General features: G+C 37.7%; 1 protein-coding gene across 2 annotated transcripts in view; it reads left to right on the forward strand.

Moving 5' to 3' along the window:
* The window catches only part of phka1b (phosphorylase kinase, alpha 1b (muscle)), a 20,415-nt gene continuing 1,950 nt past the window's right edge, over nucleotides 1–18,465 (forward strand). The window contains exons 1-31 of one of the 2 annotated variants that reach the window (XM_036587820.1): nucleotides 1–264; nucleotides 897–1,055; nucleotides 1,695–1,742; nucleotides 3,482–3,650; nucleotides 3,855–3,937; nucleotides 4,037–4,117; nucleotides 4,615–4,713; nucleotides 4,870–5,016; nucleotides 5,574–5,627; nucleotides 5,824–5,946; nucleotides 6,073–6,168; nucleotides 6,355–6,462; nucleotides 6,737–6,815; nucleotides 8,378–8,512; nucleotides 8,602–8,711; nucleotides 9,554–9,698; nucleotides 9,798–9,876; nucleotides 9,962–10,032; nucleotides 10,738–10,899; nucleotides 11,010–11,080; nucleotides 11,168–11,313; nucleotides 11,437–11,590; nucleotides 13,018–13,097; nucleotides 13,224–13,302; nucleotides 13,973–14,102; nucleotides 15,743–15,844; nucleotides 15,952–16,067; nucleotides 16,155–16,199; nucleotides 16,353–16,514; nucleotides 16,601–16,654; nucleotides 17,018–17,218. In XM_036587820.1, coding sequence (XP_036443713.1) covers nucleotides 187–264; nucleotides 897–1,055; nucleotides 1,695–1,742; nucleotides 3,482–3,650; nucleotides 3,855–3,937; nucleotides 4,037–4,117; nucleotides 4,615–4,713; nucleotides 4,870–5,016; nucleotides 5,574–5,627; nucleotides 5,824–5,946; nucleotides 6,073–6,168; nucleotides 6,355–6,462; nucleotides 6,737–6,815; nucleotides 8,378–8,512; nucleotides 8,602–8,711; nucleotides 9,554–9,698; nucleotides 9,798–9,876; nucleotides 9,962–10,032; nucleotides 10,738–10,899; nucleotides 11,010–11,080; nucleotides 11,168–11,313; nucleotides 11,437–11,590; nucleotides 13,018–13,097; nucleotides 13,224–13,302; nucleotides 13,973–14,102; nucleotides 15,743–15,844; nucleotides 15,952–16,067; nucleotides 16,155–16,199; nucleotides 16,353–16,514; nucleotides 16,601–16,654; nucleotides 17,018–17,218 — 3,366 coding nt within the window. In that variant the 5' untranslated portion in view covers nucleotides 1–186. Of the gene's footprint in view, nucleotides 265–896; nucleotides 1,056–1,694; nucleotides 1,743–3,481; nucleotides 3,651–3,854; nucleotides 3,938–4,009; nucleotides 4,118–4,614; nucleotides 4,714–4,869; nucleotides 5,017–5,573; nucleotides 5,628–5,823; nucleotides 5,947–6,072; nucleotides 6,169–6,354; nucleotides 6,463–6,736; nucleotides 6,816–8,377; nucleotides 8,513–8,601; nucleotides 8,712–9,553; nucleotides 9,699–9,797; nucleotides 9,877–9,961; nucleotides 10,033–10,737; nucleotides 10,900–11,009; nucleotides 11,081–11,167; nucleotides 11,314–11,436; nucleotides 11,591–13,017; nucleotides 13,098–13,223; nucleotides 13,303–13,972; nucleotides 14,103–15,742; nucleotides 15,845–15,951; nucleotides 16,068–16,154; nucleotides 16,200–16,352; nucleotides 16,515–16,600; nucleotides 16,655–17,017; nucleotides 17,219–18,465 lie in introns of those variants that run through there. The other variant, XM_036587821.1, reaches the window with a different exon arrangement.

The raw sequence follows: 18,465 nt of genomic DNA on the forward strand, positions 1-18,465 counted from the left end.
TGGGGAGTGTTTGTGGTTTCCTCAGCTGGTTATGGAGTGTAACAGATAGCTGGCAGATGGACTGGGTGCCCCCTCCCAGAGACTTTGACATTTACTTCTCCCGCATGCCTGGAGAAAGACAGCGTAACATTAGGTGCTAAGAAGCCTCTAACAGAGAATGTTAGTAGGGTTCAGAAGCTAAACATTATGAGAAGTCGTAGTAATTCAGGTGTCAAACTTGACAATTATGCACGAATCGTCCAACAAACAATCCTGTGTCACCAGGTAAGGCTTATTACACTGAGTTCAGCAGTGTTCAGCAGAGTTTAGAGTGTCTCCTCTCAGAAGCTAGTGCTATGTTGATGTTGTGGTGATTAAATGGCAGTGTTTTGCTGTTTCATTTCATGTTGCATGTCTTGAAGTAGGTCAGGTTTGTTGGCTATCACCAGGACAATTATAGTATAAGCATTACTTTAGAAACTAACACTTGTCAAAATTATTACATGACTATTATTTTTAATGCCATATGGGGGGATGGGCAACAAAAATATACACTGAAGTGGTAATATCTCCATTTTTCTTTGCCTTGATGATGGAAAACAGCACTCTGATATAGCCGCTGCAGATTAACATGAATTGCCTTTGATCAGACTGTAAATTCTACACTGTAAAAATTGGTTTGTCAGTTCACCCTAAAAAATTACTTCAAGCAATAACAAACAATTTAACTGTAACTCAAGCAAATACTTTAAATGAATGTGAAGCAAAGTAACACTTCAGATGAACGAAGGTGATATTTTACATCAATTCAACTGTGCTTCAAATAAACGTCTGACACTTTTTTACAGTGTAAATTCTCAATCTGCAGGAGATTTCTTCCTTTTTTCTCTTTTTTTTCTTTCCCATTTATTTTCCAGGATCCGGTGACAGGGTTAATTTCGGGAAGCGATGATGTCCCTCATGCCTGGGTCCGAGACAATGTGTACAGCATCCTGTCTGTGTGGGGTCTGAGTCTGGCCTACAGGAAGAATGCTGACCGTGATGAGGACAAGGCCAAAGCATACGAGCTGGAGCAGGTAGGAGCCATCAGGGACTGTTTCACTGATTGATTTTCACTGGGTTTTTCTGAGATTAACTCCTTAAATGCCTCCTAGAATTCAGGCTTCTATTCCTCACTCCTATAACTTAAGACTCAGCATTGTCTTCCATGTGATTACTGAATGATAAGTCTTAGGGTGTAATAAGCCTGTTTAGTGGCAAAGGTTCACAATATGAACTAAAAATCGTCCAAGAGTTTATGAAATTAGGAAGAATCTGGATAGAAATGCTTTTTAAGCTCAGCATTAGTCTAGTGGACTGAATGTTGGCCCACACTTGTCTTTCTCAGAACTACATAACGTACATAGTAGTTTTACAGTAGTTACTGAGTAAGTAATTGATAATCACTGAACAACAAGTCTTAAGACTAGTAAATGGTAATAATAACTCTGCAGTTCAAGGAATCTCATGTGTCTTTCACTTCTTTGAGTCTGAAAGTAGAAATGCCAGGGGGCAAAACTACTCAGCTCATGTTTCTCTTTGGGTTATAGCAGTTGGAGAGAGTAGAAGGTCAGAATGAAGACTGACTGCTCTCTCTCTCTCTCTCTCTCTCTCTCTCTCTCTCTCTCTCTCTCTCTCTCTCTCTCTCTCTCTCCCTCTCCCTTTCTCTCTTCTAGAATGTGGTTAAGCTCATGCGGGGATTGCTGCAGTGTATAATGAGGCAGGTATGAACATTGCATAATAAGTAAAAGCACAACATTTAACCATGTAGCACACGTCTACAATGAACCCCTCCAACCCTGAGCTCCCATATTTGGCCCTACATGTCAATTCCTCACTTTCATCACCAGGCATCACAGTTAGGGCGACTATAGGAACAGACAACCCACAGCCTGTAAGTAAGGATGGACAATGATAGGCCTGGACTAAGTGTCCTGTGGTGTACAGTTTCAAATTTCTAAGTAATTTATGTCATAACTACATCAACATTGTCAAACCTAAATAAGTTGAAATAGAATAATTGCATTCTTGAACAAAATTGGAAACCCTCCCACCTACTTCTCCTCGCTCCACACTAGGGCACAGATGGTGTCCACACCTTCACAAGATTTGAATATAGCTAACTGTGGGGACTACTGTTGATTAAGGGTACATTTACACTGTGAAAATTTCCTGTAACTAGTTACATATCGTGAGCTGCCCGCAACATGATTTCCTTGCAACTTGACAGTAACCCGGATATTAAAAACAACTTTGCATGCAATGCATTTAGTTACTCTACTACTTAGCCAAATTAGCTACTTGTATCAATGATCCGTGCTATTCTCACTATAAAATCATCCATGAGTTGTAATATTTGCAGCATTTTTATCATCTTCTTATATTTTTTCCAGCTGTCTTTACCATTCCTTTTTTCTATATATATATATATATATATATATATATATATATATATATATATATATATCTGTCTTTTATTTATCTATCCAGATACATATTTGAGTTTTTTTTTCTGTTGTGTTTGTGTTAAGCCACTGAAAATGAATCTATTAGGTTAAAGCCTACTTAATGTCTCACTCATCCTTCATTCTGCCCTAGAAGCACAACAAGTTAATCAAGGGCTTTACCTCAGCCTTCCTTTCTATAATAAATCAGAACTCTGTATAAAATTAGGGGCCGTCAAAAGAGAGGAGAATAATCTAGCTATGTAGATCATGATAAGAGCAGGCTAAAGAAGAATAAATTGTGGCACAAGCAGCCTTTAAACAGCTGTTACCATTAGTTGGCTAGTTAATGCAGCTATTAACATTAAAATGTTACATTTTAACATTAAAAATGTTAGCTTTAAGAAAGTCACGTTTGTTGTCATGGCTCAGGAAACTCACAAAATTAAAAACTGCCAACCTTCAGTCAGTCATGGTTAGTTTCCTTTTGAACCAACCAGTAAACCATCCTCTATTTTATTTTCTTGTCAGTTACTGTGATGCGTTATTGGCATTTTGTTTAGCTGTATCATGAAACTTATTTCACAAAGTTGAGATTCCTGCAACTGTTGCAGCTGAGTTTCAAGTGAGTTGCTGAATGCTTTATATTATACAACTCAAGTGTAATTTAGTTTCATGCACGTTTCAAGCAACTAAAGTTGCATGAAAGTTTCACTGTGTAAAGCCAACCTTAAGCTACTATTTCACATGTACCTGATGTAATTATTCTAAATTTATTCAATAGATGCAAATGTGGACACCAAGACTGCATTAACACAGGGCCCAGAAATGTGTGGATAACTCCTGCTCATAACTGCATAACATCATAAGCTTATACTAGTTTCATAGATGTTGGAAAATCATTAATATTGGTTAGCTCAATAATGAAGTCTTAATATTAATATTTGAATAATTTTGCAGTTATGAATTGTTTATCCTCTGTGTCGACCCACACCTGAATTCCTTTTATGTATCCTTAGCTGGACAAAGTGGAGAAATTCAAATACACTAAGAGCACCACAGACTGTCTGCATGCCAAATACCACACGGGCAGCTGCTCTACTGTGGTTGGTGATGATGAGTGGGGTCATCTACAGGTGGATGCTACGTCCGTCTTCCTGCTCTTCCTTGCTGAAATGACAGCTTCAGGTCAGTACAACCCTTATTAACTCTATTCCCAACCCATTTTTTCTAACTCTGCTTAGCTTCTCATCTCATTTGTTTGTCATGCCATTTCAATCACATTTACAAACAGATAACACTGATCAGTTATCACGATTATGAAAAAGTTAAAATGTGTAAGATAAACTGTTTTGAACAGATTTAATTCTTATTTATTTTTATTGTGGTCAGGGCTGCACATTGTGTACACTCTTGATGAGGTGGACGTTGTGCAGAATCTTATGTTCTACATTGAATCAGCGTACAAAGTAGCGGTAAGTTTCCAGTATAGCACACTGTTCATGATGGGAATCTTATTTCTCTGTATGTCGCCTGTGTGACCATAGGCTTAAGCATCAGTGGGTTTTCTTCAGGATTTTGGAATTTGGGAGCGAGGAGACAAGACAAATCAGGGCATCCCTGAAATCAACGTCAGCTCTATTGGAATGGCAAAGGTGAGAGAATTAAGATTCGAGTGAAAGTGGAATAAACTCCTGCTGTGAAAACAATTTGGGCCTCTCCACAAAGGTGACCATACTGAGATAAAATGGACAGAACAACTGCAACTTTCTTCATACCAAAAAATAGGGCGCAGTTGCCAAAAAAAAAGCTTTTGACACTATAAATCACTTGTTTAAGTTGCTTGCTCCCCTATGAAGAGGAAAATTCAGTTTGCTTCAATTGCTTCTGGTTTTGTAAATCATACAAATTTCTATTAAAAGCTAATGTGTCAATATTGTTAAAGAAAAAATGCATAGTTTACCTGAGGTGCTACTGTGAAAAGTGGTTAAACCTAGATATTTTCTGCAATCTATGAATTATTATTGTAAATGATAAAAAAATATAATAAGAAAAGTGATTTAGTATGTGACTTGGAAAGATTGTTTCAAAATAAATGTCTAACAATGATTGTGTCAATGGATTTGCTGATGTGTTATTTTGGGCCATTTAGGCAGCTCTGGAGGCACTGGATGGACTGAACCTCTTTGGTGCCAAAGGAGGCCCAGAGTCTGTAGTTCATGCTTTAGCTGATGACATTCAGCGTTGCCAAGTAAGAGCTTTGTTTTTGCTACATCACATATGGGGAAGAAGGAACCAAATTATTTTAGCTATACTGTGATTCAGTGCTCCTTACCATTTAACTCAATGCCTTAATTAACCTAATAGCTTAATGTCTTATTGCCTGTCTCACTATCTGTCTCTATAGTCTATCCTCAGCTCCATGCTGCCCAGGGCCTCCACATCCAAAGAGGTGGATGCTAGCGCCCTGTCCATCATCTCCTACCCAGCTTTTGCAGTCGAGGACATTAAAATAGTTAACATTACTAAGGAGGAGATCATCTCAAAACTGCAGGTGACCTGATAACATGTTTGTCAACTACAATAGGAGCAGGTTTTACACAACTGAAACACCACACAATTTACATACAGCCATATACAGAAGCTTGACATGTTTTGATAATTAAGTAAAGTAAAAATAAGTTAACACGTCCTTCACGGGAAAGTTTTGCTGCTGAATTTAGGGCACAATTTCTGTTTATTTGCTAAGCTTTTTGCACACAATAAGGCCACATCTTTTTTTTTTTACCAATATGTTCAATTTAGCAAATACACAGTTATTGTGCATTAAAATGTGCAGGCGTTGGTTCACTGCATTTCTGCGGTTCACTGTTTTTTTTTATAAAATGAAAAAACACCCTCAGGGAGTCAAAATGTTTGCATATGGCTGTATATCAGTCTTAAAGGCACAGTAATAAAAACAGCATGTTTAGTTCTAAAGGATACAGAGAGGTTGTAAAATGGTCATGTAAAACTGACGCAAACATTATGGACTTCAGGGATGAGAATAAAATGCTAGAAAACTGCAGAATATGGGCCTTTTATAGAATAAACCCCTGTACTCCTTCACAGGGCAGATATGGATGCTGCCGTTTTCTCAGAGACGGCCACAAAACCCCCAAAGAGGTGAAAGCAGTGAATTATCATGTAGTGTCTTGTGTGCATGTGGACTTACTTAATAACACTGTATAAACAGAGTGTTTAATCGCGCTTTGTGCAGATTACCTTACTTTTACATTACAGTCATATATGATCATTTTCCCAAAAAGAATAAACAAAAATGAGCACATATGTGGTGTATGTTTTCTGTGTGTCTACTCAGGACCCCAATCGCTTATACTACGAGTCCTCAGAGCTGATGCTTTTTGAGAACATTGAGTGTGAATGGCCACTGTTCTGGACATATCTCATCTTGGATGGAATTTTCATCAAAAGTCCCGAACAGGTGTTGAGCATATAGTTGAAACAGACTTGAAATATACTTGACGTTTAGGTAAAATAGATTTATTTGAAAGATTGTATTAAGTTTGCTTGTATGTTAGATAACTGCTATTTATCTGGTGTGTTGCAGGTACAAGAATACAGAGACGCTTTAGATTCCATTCTGATTAAAGGTAAAGATGGACTGCGTCTCATTCCTGAGCTTTACAGTGTACCTCCAGATAAGGTATGTAATGACCAGCAATGACCCTACCAGTGCTTGCACGCATGAAATGCATTCTGTTCAGTTTGAAAGCTCAAATAAAGTGGCATGTGGCCCTGAACAGAATTAGATAAGCAGCCGTTCTATTAAAGATCTCTGGTTTGTTTAATAGACCTTGAACTCTTACCCCGTGTATCTTATTTGAAAAAGGTGGATGAAGAATATAACAATCCCCACACTGTGGAACGAGTGCCATTAGGCAAGTGCCCAATGAAGTGGGGCCAGTCTCTGTACATATTGGGTAACTTGTTGGCAGAGGTACAGTAAAAATCAGTTGCACGTCCTTGGTTGCTTTATATTCTACAATATAATATCTGACACTTTTTGCTTGTTAGGATAAATGTGTAATATTTACTCCTTTTCTATTGATTTCTGTTGGAATACTCATCAGAGGCATTTTTTTCTCTGAAGAATAGTCCTGCTATCACATAAAATATTCTCAACCCATTCAATACAAACAAAAGACAGAAAAGAAAAATATTTCTGTCTGTGTTTACTCTAAGCCCTTCTTTATTTCCATTGATCATTTTAGGGATTTTTAGCCCCTGGAGAGATCGATCCACTCAATAGACACCTCTCTACCACACCTAGGCCTGATGTTGTGGTTCAGGGTATGTCAGATGCAGTGATATGTTGCACAGTAACAGTGCTATATTATATCTGAATGCTAAAGCAACTTCATACAGTAATGCTGCCTGAATGTTTATTTTGAGTATTTAAAGTCTTTATGGATCATTTTACCAAACTAGTTCAGAGATGAGAACACGTGGACTATAGGCCTTTTGATTTGAGTGATCCCATACCTTAATTATGTTTATTTTATTAAAATTAATAATTGAACATTTCATTTTGTCACTACCACAAGAATCCAATTGCCAAGTGTTTCAGTAGTGACAGATTTAGCTAATTTAGAGCATAACTGAAAAACGTTAGCCAGTACATGACTAGCAAACACAGCTTTGAACAGTACACACATAAAATTATAATATTTTTATTGAAACATGAAAAGAGCTTTAATGATAGAAAATATGTGTTTTAGTAGTGATCATTTGTAATGTTCCACACTGATTATCAGATTTTGGAACACATTTATTTTAAAACAATGAGATCTAACCGCTCACCATGTAGCCATGAGGGTCAGGGGAGCAGTCTCACTTCCTGCTCTGAAATGCAGAGGCGTGGCTAAAATAAAGCTCCATCTATGGACTACAACACTTTGTGTTTCAGCAGTGACATGAAATTGTGGGACAGTATTTTTAATAACGTTTTTTTGTTTAAAAAATAAACTCATGATAAACACAAATCTTCACAAAAAAGTTTTTTTTTGTTATGTGACTGCAGTTTTAACTAATTCAGTGGAATGGTCCTTATGTGAATGTGCATTGAGTTGTCAGTTGTCAGATACACCTACCTTGCACCTTCACTCATTGGCCTTTTTATTAGAAACACTTTCGAGACTGACACTGCAGGATGCCCACCAACATAACAAACACCCAGCCAACAGTGGTTCTGTGGTCAGAAACTGACCACTGATGAAGAGCTAGGGGACGGCTGATACATGTTGTGAATGGAAAGAGATGAGTTGTGACTGCACACCTACCTAGTGTACCAAAAAAGTGCACTATATTCAAAAGTTTGGAATCGCCGTTTTCGGTGATATAAAACCTATATGTTGGAGGTACAAAATGCTTCATAAATTTTTACAGTGTACTCTGCCACATTCATAGTTTAGTTACTTATTTTTAGGAAGCTGGTGGACGGAGCTGTACATGATTCCATAATGACTGGGAAAGCAGAATTAAGTTATAATTAGAATGATATGTTCAGTACATCACATTTGAAAAGTGGTGACCAAATCACCAAGCAAATAAGTTGACAAAAATGAATATGAATAGATTATTACATAATTCAACTATGCTGATACTTGTTTATACTTTTATTTATGTCCAGGTTATTATTGAATAAAACAACAACAATTATTAAAATGACAAAAAAGTGATTCCTAACTTGTGAACTCTAGTGTAAGTGTTCCTTATAAAATGGGCCAATGAGTGTACACAGTCGGAGGAATGCTGCTATGTCTGATAAACATGTACCTGTGCAACAGACACACTATCCTCTCAGTGTCAGTGCTGTGTTGTCACTTGATGCATAATTTCTATCTTGTTTTCAGTGTCTGTCTTGGCAGAGACAGACGATATCAAACAGCTCCTGCAGAAGCATGGTATCGATTCTGAAACCCTGGAGGACATCCATCCCATTAGAGTCCAGCCTTCCAGAATTCTTAGTCACATCTATGCCAGACTAGGTAGGCTAAACTGAATGCTAAGAAGACAAACAGACAAACATATATTCAATTCTTTAAATGTTGTTAAAGTTCTTTTGGTCTCCTTAAAGGACGAAATCAACGACTAGGACTGACTGGGAGGCCGTATCGCCACATTGGTGTGCTGGGGACGTCCAAGTTTTACTTCATACGGAACACCATCTTTTCTTTTACCCCTCAAGTGAGTGAAAATGATGTAAACTGGCAGTCCAATTGATGCATCAAATAAACAGAGGTGGGTAGTAAGTAGTAACTTCTAGTTATTTTGTTGCTTGCGTAACATTTTGTTGCACGTCTCTGAGAATTTTAAAATGCTAATATCTTTTTTCTACTCAGATATATTTGTGAATAAAAGCTACTTTTTATTCATTTTCATTTAACATTTAGTTACTAGTTTGGACCACATTTTCAGCATATGGTTGTAACATGAGAAGAGATTATATGACTGAAAGAGGCTAGAGAAGCCTGAGAGTTTTTGTGGGCTTCTGCTTTAAGCTAAAATGTTGGACTCCCCTTTAGATGGGGTTGTGGTGGGGTGCAAAAACCTTCTGACAGGAAACAGAAGGTAGAGATGGAAGAGATAGAGATGGGAAACTAGATAAGAAGTAAGCAGAGCTTCAGGTGTGGTCCTGCTCCCGAACTTCATATTTCACAACTTCATATTTCATTTACTAACTCATTTTGTGTGTTTAATTTCATTGTGTTCTTATGGTGAAATTACTTGGACAGCTTTCATGTTCCTCACACCTCAAACTTTGAAGTTTTATCATTATATTTTATAATGAAATGATTCCAAAAAGAGAACAATAGAGCCTAACTAACTCAGTACTTGAAGAGGGTTTTGACCTTTTTTTATTCTTACTGATGTTGTTTTTGCTAGGCTCCTTTTATGGTTATTTTAGTGAGTATTTCAAGTAACAGTAGATTATCCTGAGTTTAGGCTACTCCACCCACCTCTGCAAACCCTTCATGTACTATTTGATGTAGTCTGTCCTCATTTCTTTAGGTCATTCTTGTATTCAGTTCATAGATCCCCAGCATTTTTACCTGGCTCTGGATAATAAGATGATTGTAGAGATGTTTCGTATTGACATCTCCTACCTGTGCTCGCGCTGGAGAATGACCGGCAGACCTACTGTCACTTTCCCGATCTCACAGAGCATGCTGAGTGAGTACCTGAACACAAACTCACGTAGAGAAGTCATATGTAAAGTGATGGAGAGCAGGATTTGATCTGATAGACTCTTGTACTTTTGGTTCATTGAAGCTGATGATCACAAAGGCTTTGATCCTGCTGTACTGGCTGCCCTGAAAAAGCTACAAGACGGCTACTTCGCAGGAGCAAGGTAGCATCTTATATGTTGCTTGACTGAAGTGTGAACCAAATGAAGAGCTTTTTGTAAAAACATGTCACACGTCTCATACATCCAGGGTGAAGACTGGGAAGCTGGCATCATTTCTGGATACGTCCTGCTGTGCTCACCTTACGTTCATGGACTGTGGTGAGGGAACAATTTTCTGTATTTTTTTAAGCAACTAACTTTTTTTTTAATTAATATGTCAAGCAGTGGAGTTTTCACACACTGATCTAACATTACCCAACAAACCCCAACGTTCTAGTGGCAACATGGCCTTCATACTGTTCTTCAATTAGCAATGACAGTTCAGATGTAGAAGAACCAATGGGGAGAACATTCTAGAACATTGTAAATGGAGGGGAACATTCTAGAACACTGTGAATGTGGGATGAACATTGCAGAACAGTGTGAATAAGGAAACATTCTAGACCTGTGAGAATGCGGGAAGACCATTGTGGAACAGTGTGGATGAGAAAAAATGTTCTCACCCAACAATCAAATATAGGTTTGGTGTACCAAGCCAACATATGGGTTTATTGGAGAACACTGGGTCGGTGTGCTTTGGGCTTTGTTGAGATCTTTCTATGGAACAAAATCTGGGTTCAACCCCTTAAAATCCCAGGTGTATTACATACTGAGACTTGTTATTCAGTAACTACTAGGACTTTGATGCAAATTGGCTGAGCTATTCTTTGGTCATAGAAGTATATAATAAAGCTTTGGGCATTTAAGAGGTTAATGAAATTTGGGAACTTTATTTCTGCACATGTGCTGTTTCTATTGAGAGAGGCTAACATTTTGTGCTAAAATACTTTGCTGCCATGTATTGCATGGCTGTGATCTCAACAGAGGTAGATTACCTGGCAGAGTATCTGGACCAGCTGTTTGCCGTTCCCCAGCAGACTTCCATCAGCGCCATTAAAGGAGGCCTGAATCGCTTCAGGGCCGTGGCCGAAAAGATTCGGGAGATGGTGTCTCTGGTGAACAAAGCCAGAGTGCTGGACATACATAGTGAGTCCAGAAAGCAGCCATATTCAGCCTGTGTGACACTGCATTACGGCCAATTTGTTTTACCCTCAGAGCCTTGCAGAACTCAAATATTTTCACTTTTTTGTTAACAGATGTGTACATGTATCTCCCCATTAAACTGTTCCGTGAACCACCACCAGTCCTCCATCTCGATGAAAGCCAGGTATATTGGAAGTAAATTTGTCAAAAAATATATGTGAAATATATTTTAATTCATTACCTCACATCCTGTCCTGCAAATCACACTTAGATCCCTCAGAACGGAGTTTCTCCTTCATTAAACCTGCCCAGAAACGTGGATGGAGGGATTGACTATCCAGCGCTGGTACAGATGTTGAAACAAAGCCAAAGCCTGCAAGATCAGGCTGATATCCTCTACATCTTTTATAAGGACAAGTAAAGACACAAAGTGAAATATGAAATATGAAATATGATTGGGCTGACAGTCCATACAAAGCCATAATGCTAATGTTTGTCATGGCAAAAGGAGTTTAAATGTTTTTGAATATGTGTTTTCAGAGGCGTGGACTGGGACACCAGACTGCATGGGAAAGGCTGGAAGGTGAAGAGACTTCTAAGTGAGCTGTATGAGAAGGCGGGAAGGTTGAAGCACTGGGGCCTCATTCGGATGGTGTGTGGTATGCTCCACAGGAAAGTGGAAGAACTGGATGAGGTGAATACCACAGCTGTGTCTTTTTATTTCACTTTAAATCGTCCATATCATGGAAAAGCAAAATTTCTTTTTTTTTTATAAAAAGCTTTACCTAGAATGTAAAAACTGTTGAAGTTGAAAATGTACCATTACCTCCCCCAGTCCATACAATCCACATTCTGAATCTAAGCTGCATCTAAGTTTATTTTTGACATCCTTGAGATTTTTTGTATGGACTTCAGTGTTTTGCTAGTGTACATTTCAGTCCGAACTGAATGCACAGAGCACAATGCAGGACAGACGTCATTTCTGGTATTTTGCAAAAAACATCATTCATTTATTTAATTTCAAGTCAAACTGGTCATTAAATACAAGTTATTCATTTTCTACAGAAGACATTTCTGAGGAGATCAGCATAATAAAGGGGAAAGTCAAAGCAAAATAAGTAGAAAACAGAAGATTACAAAACAGGGAGATTTGACTGGAAATTAAATAAATGATTTTATGATATTATTAGTGTGGTCATAATTCTACAAAGACTAATAAAATAAAAGCATTATTAACTATTAAACACAATTTTAAATACAGTTTCACACTGGAAGACTGAAAGTGGTTTTATGCTGTTTTCTATTACATTACATGAAAAATATAGAATGTTTTATTCCCCAAACTATTTCAACAAAATATTTTTAAAATCTTCAGTTGCAGAAATGTTGCAGTGATCGACATAGAGCATGTGCTATACACTGATGTGGAGCTTTATTTAAGTGCTTTAAAATGTTTTCCGAATGTAGAAAGCCAGCGTTAGCTGTTTTCTTAGGCATAATGAACAAAAATAGACGTTAAAATTTTAGCAGTGTTCACAGCCGGTGAGATACACTGATTACTGAGTGAAGTGTCACATCAGAACCGATTGGTAACTGACCTGATGGCAGATTTTCACTGTAAAACCGCTCACACAAAGTAGCAGAACTTTTCATTGGGAACTGCTGACTGTCTTACTTTGTTTAACTGGGGTGGCCAGGAGGGTGGACATTCTTCATGCGAGGATGGCACTGGCCACCTCTGGCCAGCCCCTGGGACTATTGCACAGTACTGTACATCTATCAGTCTTGAAGACAGAGTAATGAAACAGCCTGTGCAGTTTCAATGGATAAAAAGATATTGATTTTGGTACATGAACCCACAAACATCATAAGTGAACTTCAGCTAGAGCATATACAAGATAGGTAGACTATTGGCTCTTTGAAAAAATACAATAAAACACTATTCAGTAAAACACTATTATCTGAAAATGATTCTGTACATAAAATGTTAACAAAATAAAGATCCTCAGACCTAAAATAGAAAAATGACACATACTGTATAAAACTGAATATAATGTTGACTGAAATTTAGTTGAGAAATCAAAATTAGATTGTAATAAGATTAATATTCTGTCATAACAGGCTTGTACAGACCTGCTGGCTCACCAGAAGCACCTCACAGTTGGTCTTCCTCCAGAACCACGAGAGAAAACTATATCAGCGTGAGTTTATCACATTAAAAATGCACAAGATAAGCACACATACAGTGTACAGTGCAGCTGAGCTTAACCCTCCAGTCATTTATGCTAGTTATTTGATTGGAGTGTTTCTTGCCTTCATGCACACAGCCCGCTTCCTCCAGACAAGCTGGCCAGGCTTATTGATGAGGCTAGTGAAAACAACCTCACTATCGCTATCCTCACTCAGGTAAGTCTTTCCTGTACTCTCTTCTTCATCTGCAGTATCAGTCAAAGGTTTGCACACACCTATTGTAAACAAATAAAAATGCTAATATATTTTGTATTCTTCAAAGTAGCTGTCCTTTGATAAAGCCTTGATACAGCTGTACATATTCTTGGCGTTCTCCCAAGCAGCTTCATGAGGAGCCATATTAGATGCTTTTCCAATGGAAGTGCTCAAGAACAAGAAGCTCCACATATCTTCACTGTCAGAAGAAAACATTGTGTCTCCAAAATTCTTAACTTCCAGTGTAAGTTAGTAACAGTATTTTACTGGAAGTCGTTTTGGATGAGGTCTGTTGGGTTGTTCTTTATAAAATTTCGACAGAGTTAACAGCAGCTGGAATTTTCAAATTATGTCAAAAATAATAAAAAAAAACAACAGAAATGGAGGTATAAGGTCCGACAGTGAGGATATACTAAGCATAAGTTGACCGCTGAAAACTACTTGTTGGAGGAGCATCTCAAAACACCAATTCTAATTCTTTCAGTATCCCAAATAATTTTCAAACATTTAAGCATAAGCTCTTCGATCATGTCTTTTAAAGGATTAAAGATCAGTCAGGTGTGTCTAAATGTATGAAAATACAACATTAACATTTTGTGTGTTTATATTGAGGCTCATGTGTGATTTACAGGAGATAATGGTCTTCCTGGCCATGAGCATGCGCACCCAGCCAAAACTTTTCAGTGAAATGTTCCGCATCCGCATTGGACTCATTATCCAGGTCATGGTCACTGAACTGGCGCAGTCCCTCAACTGCTCTGGTATGTCTGTTTCACACAGCACAGCAAAAAGAAATGCCTGTTCTAAAATAACCATTCTGCTTTAACTTTTCAGGAAAATTCTTTCATTCTTCAGTCAACATGATTGACTGACAGTAGCCACTTTCTGCAGGCTCCCTAGCGGCCATTCTGCTGGAAGAATGGAAATTGACTAGGATATTTTTATTAATCTAATCAACTAAAATATATTTCCCAAAACTCAGTGTAAAGCAGTGAGGGGTGCAAGGAGAAGAGTTCACACCTCTCCACAAATATGGCTGTACTGCGATAAAATGAACAGCACAAGTGGGTCTTTCTTCATATAAAAAATTGTGTACAATTGCCAGAATAATTATTTAAAATATTATTTTTATTATTTATTATTTTAATTATTTAAATAATTTTTCACACTGTAAAACCTTTATAAATGTTGACTTACTTGCTCACCTGTGAAGACCTACAAAAGTCTAGTTTGCTTCCAGTTTTGTAAATCAAATGTATTTATTTCTATCAACTTCATTGAAAAAAAATGGTAACATGTTTTTTGGAATGGTCTGCTGTAAATGATTAAACTCATATAACAGATTATCAGTAACACATCAACAACATATCAGTGAAGCAGCAGTAGTGAAGCATCTGAATACATTAATAGGTAATTATCTTGAAGATGTACTGTTGATACATTACTTACATTAATAGATGTATTGTTGATATTTTACATGAGGTAGACTTAATATGTTACTTTGATTACATACATCCTTACCTCTTCCAACCTTTCCCAAAACCTAACCCTAATCCTGACACTAACCCTAACCTAAAACCTAATTTTAACCCTTACCCTGGCCCTAACCCTAACTTTAACCTCAACCCAAAACCTAATTTTAACCCTCAACCTGGCCCTAATCCTAACTATAACCTCAACCCAAAAACTAATCCTAACCTTAACCTCAACCCACAAACTAATCCTAACTTTCACCCTGAACCTAATCCTAACCCTAACCTTAACCCAAAACCTAATCCTAACCCTCACCCTGGCCCTAATCCTAACCATAACCTCAACCCAAAACCTAATCCTAACCCCCATCCTGACCCTAATCCTAACCTTAACCTTAACCAAAACCTGATCCAGTTAAGCTCCAGTTACCAAATGGTATCAGCAGCATGTCTATAACAGCTTGTTGAGGATGTTGAGATGGGCTGTATTAAACATGTCCAGTGACCTCTCAGGTTAACATCTAGAGATATGAAGTTGGACAATCCAAATTAAGTGAAAACCAACTGAATTCAGATTGTAAGCAAATTTGATTTATGCAGTTAATTTAAAGTCTCTTGACAATCTACTGAATGTACTCACTGCTGTTTCATCATTGAAATATTCAACGACCGAAAGTGTGTTGAGTGTTTATTTCAGTTAAAAAGGACCACTCAAAATAAAGTGTCACCAAAAAAAATGTATAGTTCAACTGAGGGACCCCAAAACAAACGGACATTTTATGGCTACTGTAAAAAGAAAGTTAACTTTTACTACTTTCTAGTAGTTTTTAATGCACTGTGGGAAATAGCAGAGTGTACTTTTGATTAGAGTGGATCTTATATATTGTTGTGGTGAGAGAAAACACTGTGTCTGTAATTTATATTTTCAGGTGAAGAGGCCACAGAGAGTCTGATGAACCTGAGCCCATCTGAACTCAACAACCTTCTCCTCCACATCCTCAGTGGCAAAGAGTTCAGAGTACTGAGAAGTGGTGAATTTATACATCCATCTGCTGATCTCTGTCACATATTGCCAACATATCCTATCAGGTTTCTGTTGATGTGCTATTACTGAAATTGTGTCTTGCTTGTGCCTCAGTGCGCTCAGCTGGAAATGTCATAATTCCAGTCATCTCCATACATGACATGATCAAATCTGGTTCTGCTAAAGATCAGATAAAAAGTATCAGTAAGCCAAAGCATGACATCAAGATGGTAAGAGCTGATACATTAATTTATATCACTCTCACTGATCTTTCAAAAAACCTAATATCTGGCTAATCACTCGTTTTGTATTTTCAGCCCTTATCAGTGCATTCCTTGGATCTTGATAATATTGAGTCAGGGGTGAGTAGTGTATGGAACCAAAAGCAAATAAAGGTTAATTTAACAATGTAGTTCAGAACCACTTAAAGGAACCAATGTAAATAATTCTTTGGGTGTTTTCTGCCATGACATTCTCTTAAAAAGTGATCATGAGAACCTCCTGTTGTCGTTCAGAGGTACAGACTGCCAAGCATTGAGCCATTTCAAAGTTCAGCAGGAGCTACAATGGTGCATGACCGCAGACAAGGCCAGTGGCTTCGCCGTAGACGTCTGGATGGAGCTCTCAACAAAGTGCCTGTTGGTTTCTACCAAAAAGTCTGGAAGTTCTTGCAGAAGGTTAGTACAACAATGTCATAGTGAGGGTACATATGAGTTCTGTGAGGCTAATTGACTCTAAAATCTTTTTTCCTTTGAATTCATAGTGTCATGGACTCTCCATTGAGGGCTGTGTCCTTCCATCATCCACTACAAAAGAGGTAATACAACATTTCAAGAATTTAATCCCTTTCTTTCCAACCAAATCTAAACAATAGAATAAGAAAACTGCTACAGTACTTTGAGAGTTTAAACACAAAAAGTGTGAACTTAAAATTATATAAAAATACATAAATATAAAAATTTGAATTACAGACATTTCACAGAAATCATTAGCCCTTCTTTAAAAGTCTAGAAGGCCTTGAGGGTTCATTGTATTTGATACATGGTAGTTTTGCTTGTGTTATTTGGCCTAATGAGTGAATGCGTAATGATCAGATTCTTTTTTGTAATATAAGAGTCATCTTTCTAAAAGCTTTCATTTCATCTTAAATATGTTATTTTTTTTTATTTGCCCTCATCAGATGACTCCAGGCGAGATAAAGTTTGCAGTGCATGTGGAGACAGTTCTGAACCGGGTTCCACAGCCAGAGTACAGGCAGCTGCTGGTAGAGACCATTTTGGTGCTGACCATGCTTGCTGAGGTGGACATTCAGAGTGTCGGGGGAATCATTCAAGTGGACAAGATTGTACAAATGGCCAGCAACATATTCTACAAAGACCAGGTTAGCCGTATATACACATCTGCATAAGGCACATCAGAGACCTAAATAATAATAATGTTTATTTGTAAAGCACCTTTCCGCCATGTAAAGTGGCTCAAAGTGTTTCACTGATGCAACAAAAGCCTCTGACAATAGGGCAGTGCAAATTAGATAAAGCAATTACATTACAAACTAAAAAAACACTGCGTAAACAACAATGAAACAATACAAACTTAAACTGTAACATTAAACATTAAATGTAAAAAACAGAACATTCTGTAAATAAATAATCACAGTAAATAAACTCTCACAGTTGTTAGAGCACTGGACATCTAACTGGTCTGCCACACTTCTTCAGCAAGATAACTCAAACAGCTCAGTTATTTTACATACACTATATTGCCAAAAGTATTCACTCACCCATCCAAATCATTGAATTCAGGTGTTCCAATAACTTCCATGGACACAGCTGTATAAAACCAAGCACCTAGGCATGCAGACTGCTTCTACAAACATTTGTGAAAGAATGGGTCGCTCTCAGGAGCTCAGTGAATTCCAGCGTGGTACCGTGATAGGATCCCACCTGTGCAACAAGTCCAGTCGTAAAATTTCCTTGCTACTAAATATTCCACAGTCAACTGTCAGTGGTATTATAACAAAGTGGAAGCGATTGGGAACGACAGCAACTCAGCCACGAAGTGGTAGGCCACGTAACATGACAGAGCGGGGTAAGCGGATGCTGAGGCGCATAGTGCGCAGAGGTCGCCAACTTAAATTCAAAACAGACCCTTTCTGCAGCTTCCGTATATGAACTGTTCAGACTGGGGAGTGAATGGCATATTAGAGAAAACAAATAAAATTGTAATAGTGTTACATATTCTGTCAAACAAGGAAAGGACCTAATAAGCCTTTTAGTGGACAACACTTAATCAATCCATATACCAAGGTAAGAGCACTAGTTCAATATGGGCACTATTTAGGCACAGAAGTGGATGCTTTTCAGTTTTTCCAGCAGAAGAGATGAAGAGAAGTGGCAAAATTGAATAACTGTGCTTACTTACATAGACGTTTAACGTACAGTTATTAGTAATACTTGATGTTTAAATATTTGATGTTTACAGTAACTAGAGCAGATCCAGGAATGTTTCCGTGCAGAACATCATTTATAATTAAACACAGCATTCAGCAACGTTCTACCAGAGAGGTGGCTTTTAAATCAATTGCATGCTTTCTGATCAAAGTCAAGAGGACAGGCTTAGTAAAACATG

The sequence above is a fragment of the Colossoma macropomum genome, unplaced genomic scaffold, assembly GCF_904425465.1.
Source record: "Colossoma macropomum unplaced genomic scaffold, Colossoma_macropomum, whole genome shotgun sequence".
NCBI classification, from domain to species: domain Eukaryota; kingdom Metazoa; phylum Chordata; class Actinopteri; order Characiformes; family Serrasalmidae; genus Colossoma; species Colossoma macropomum.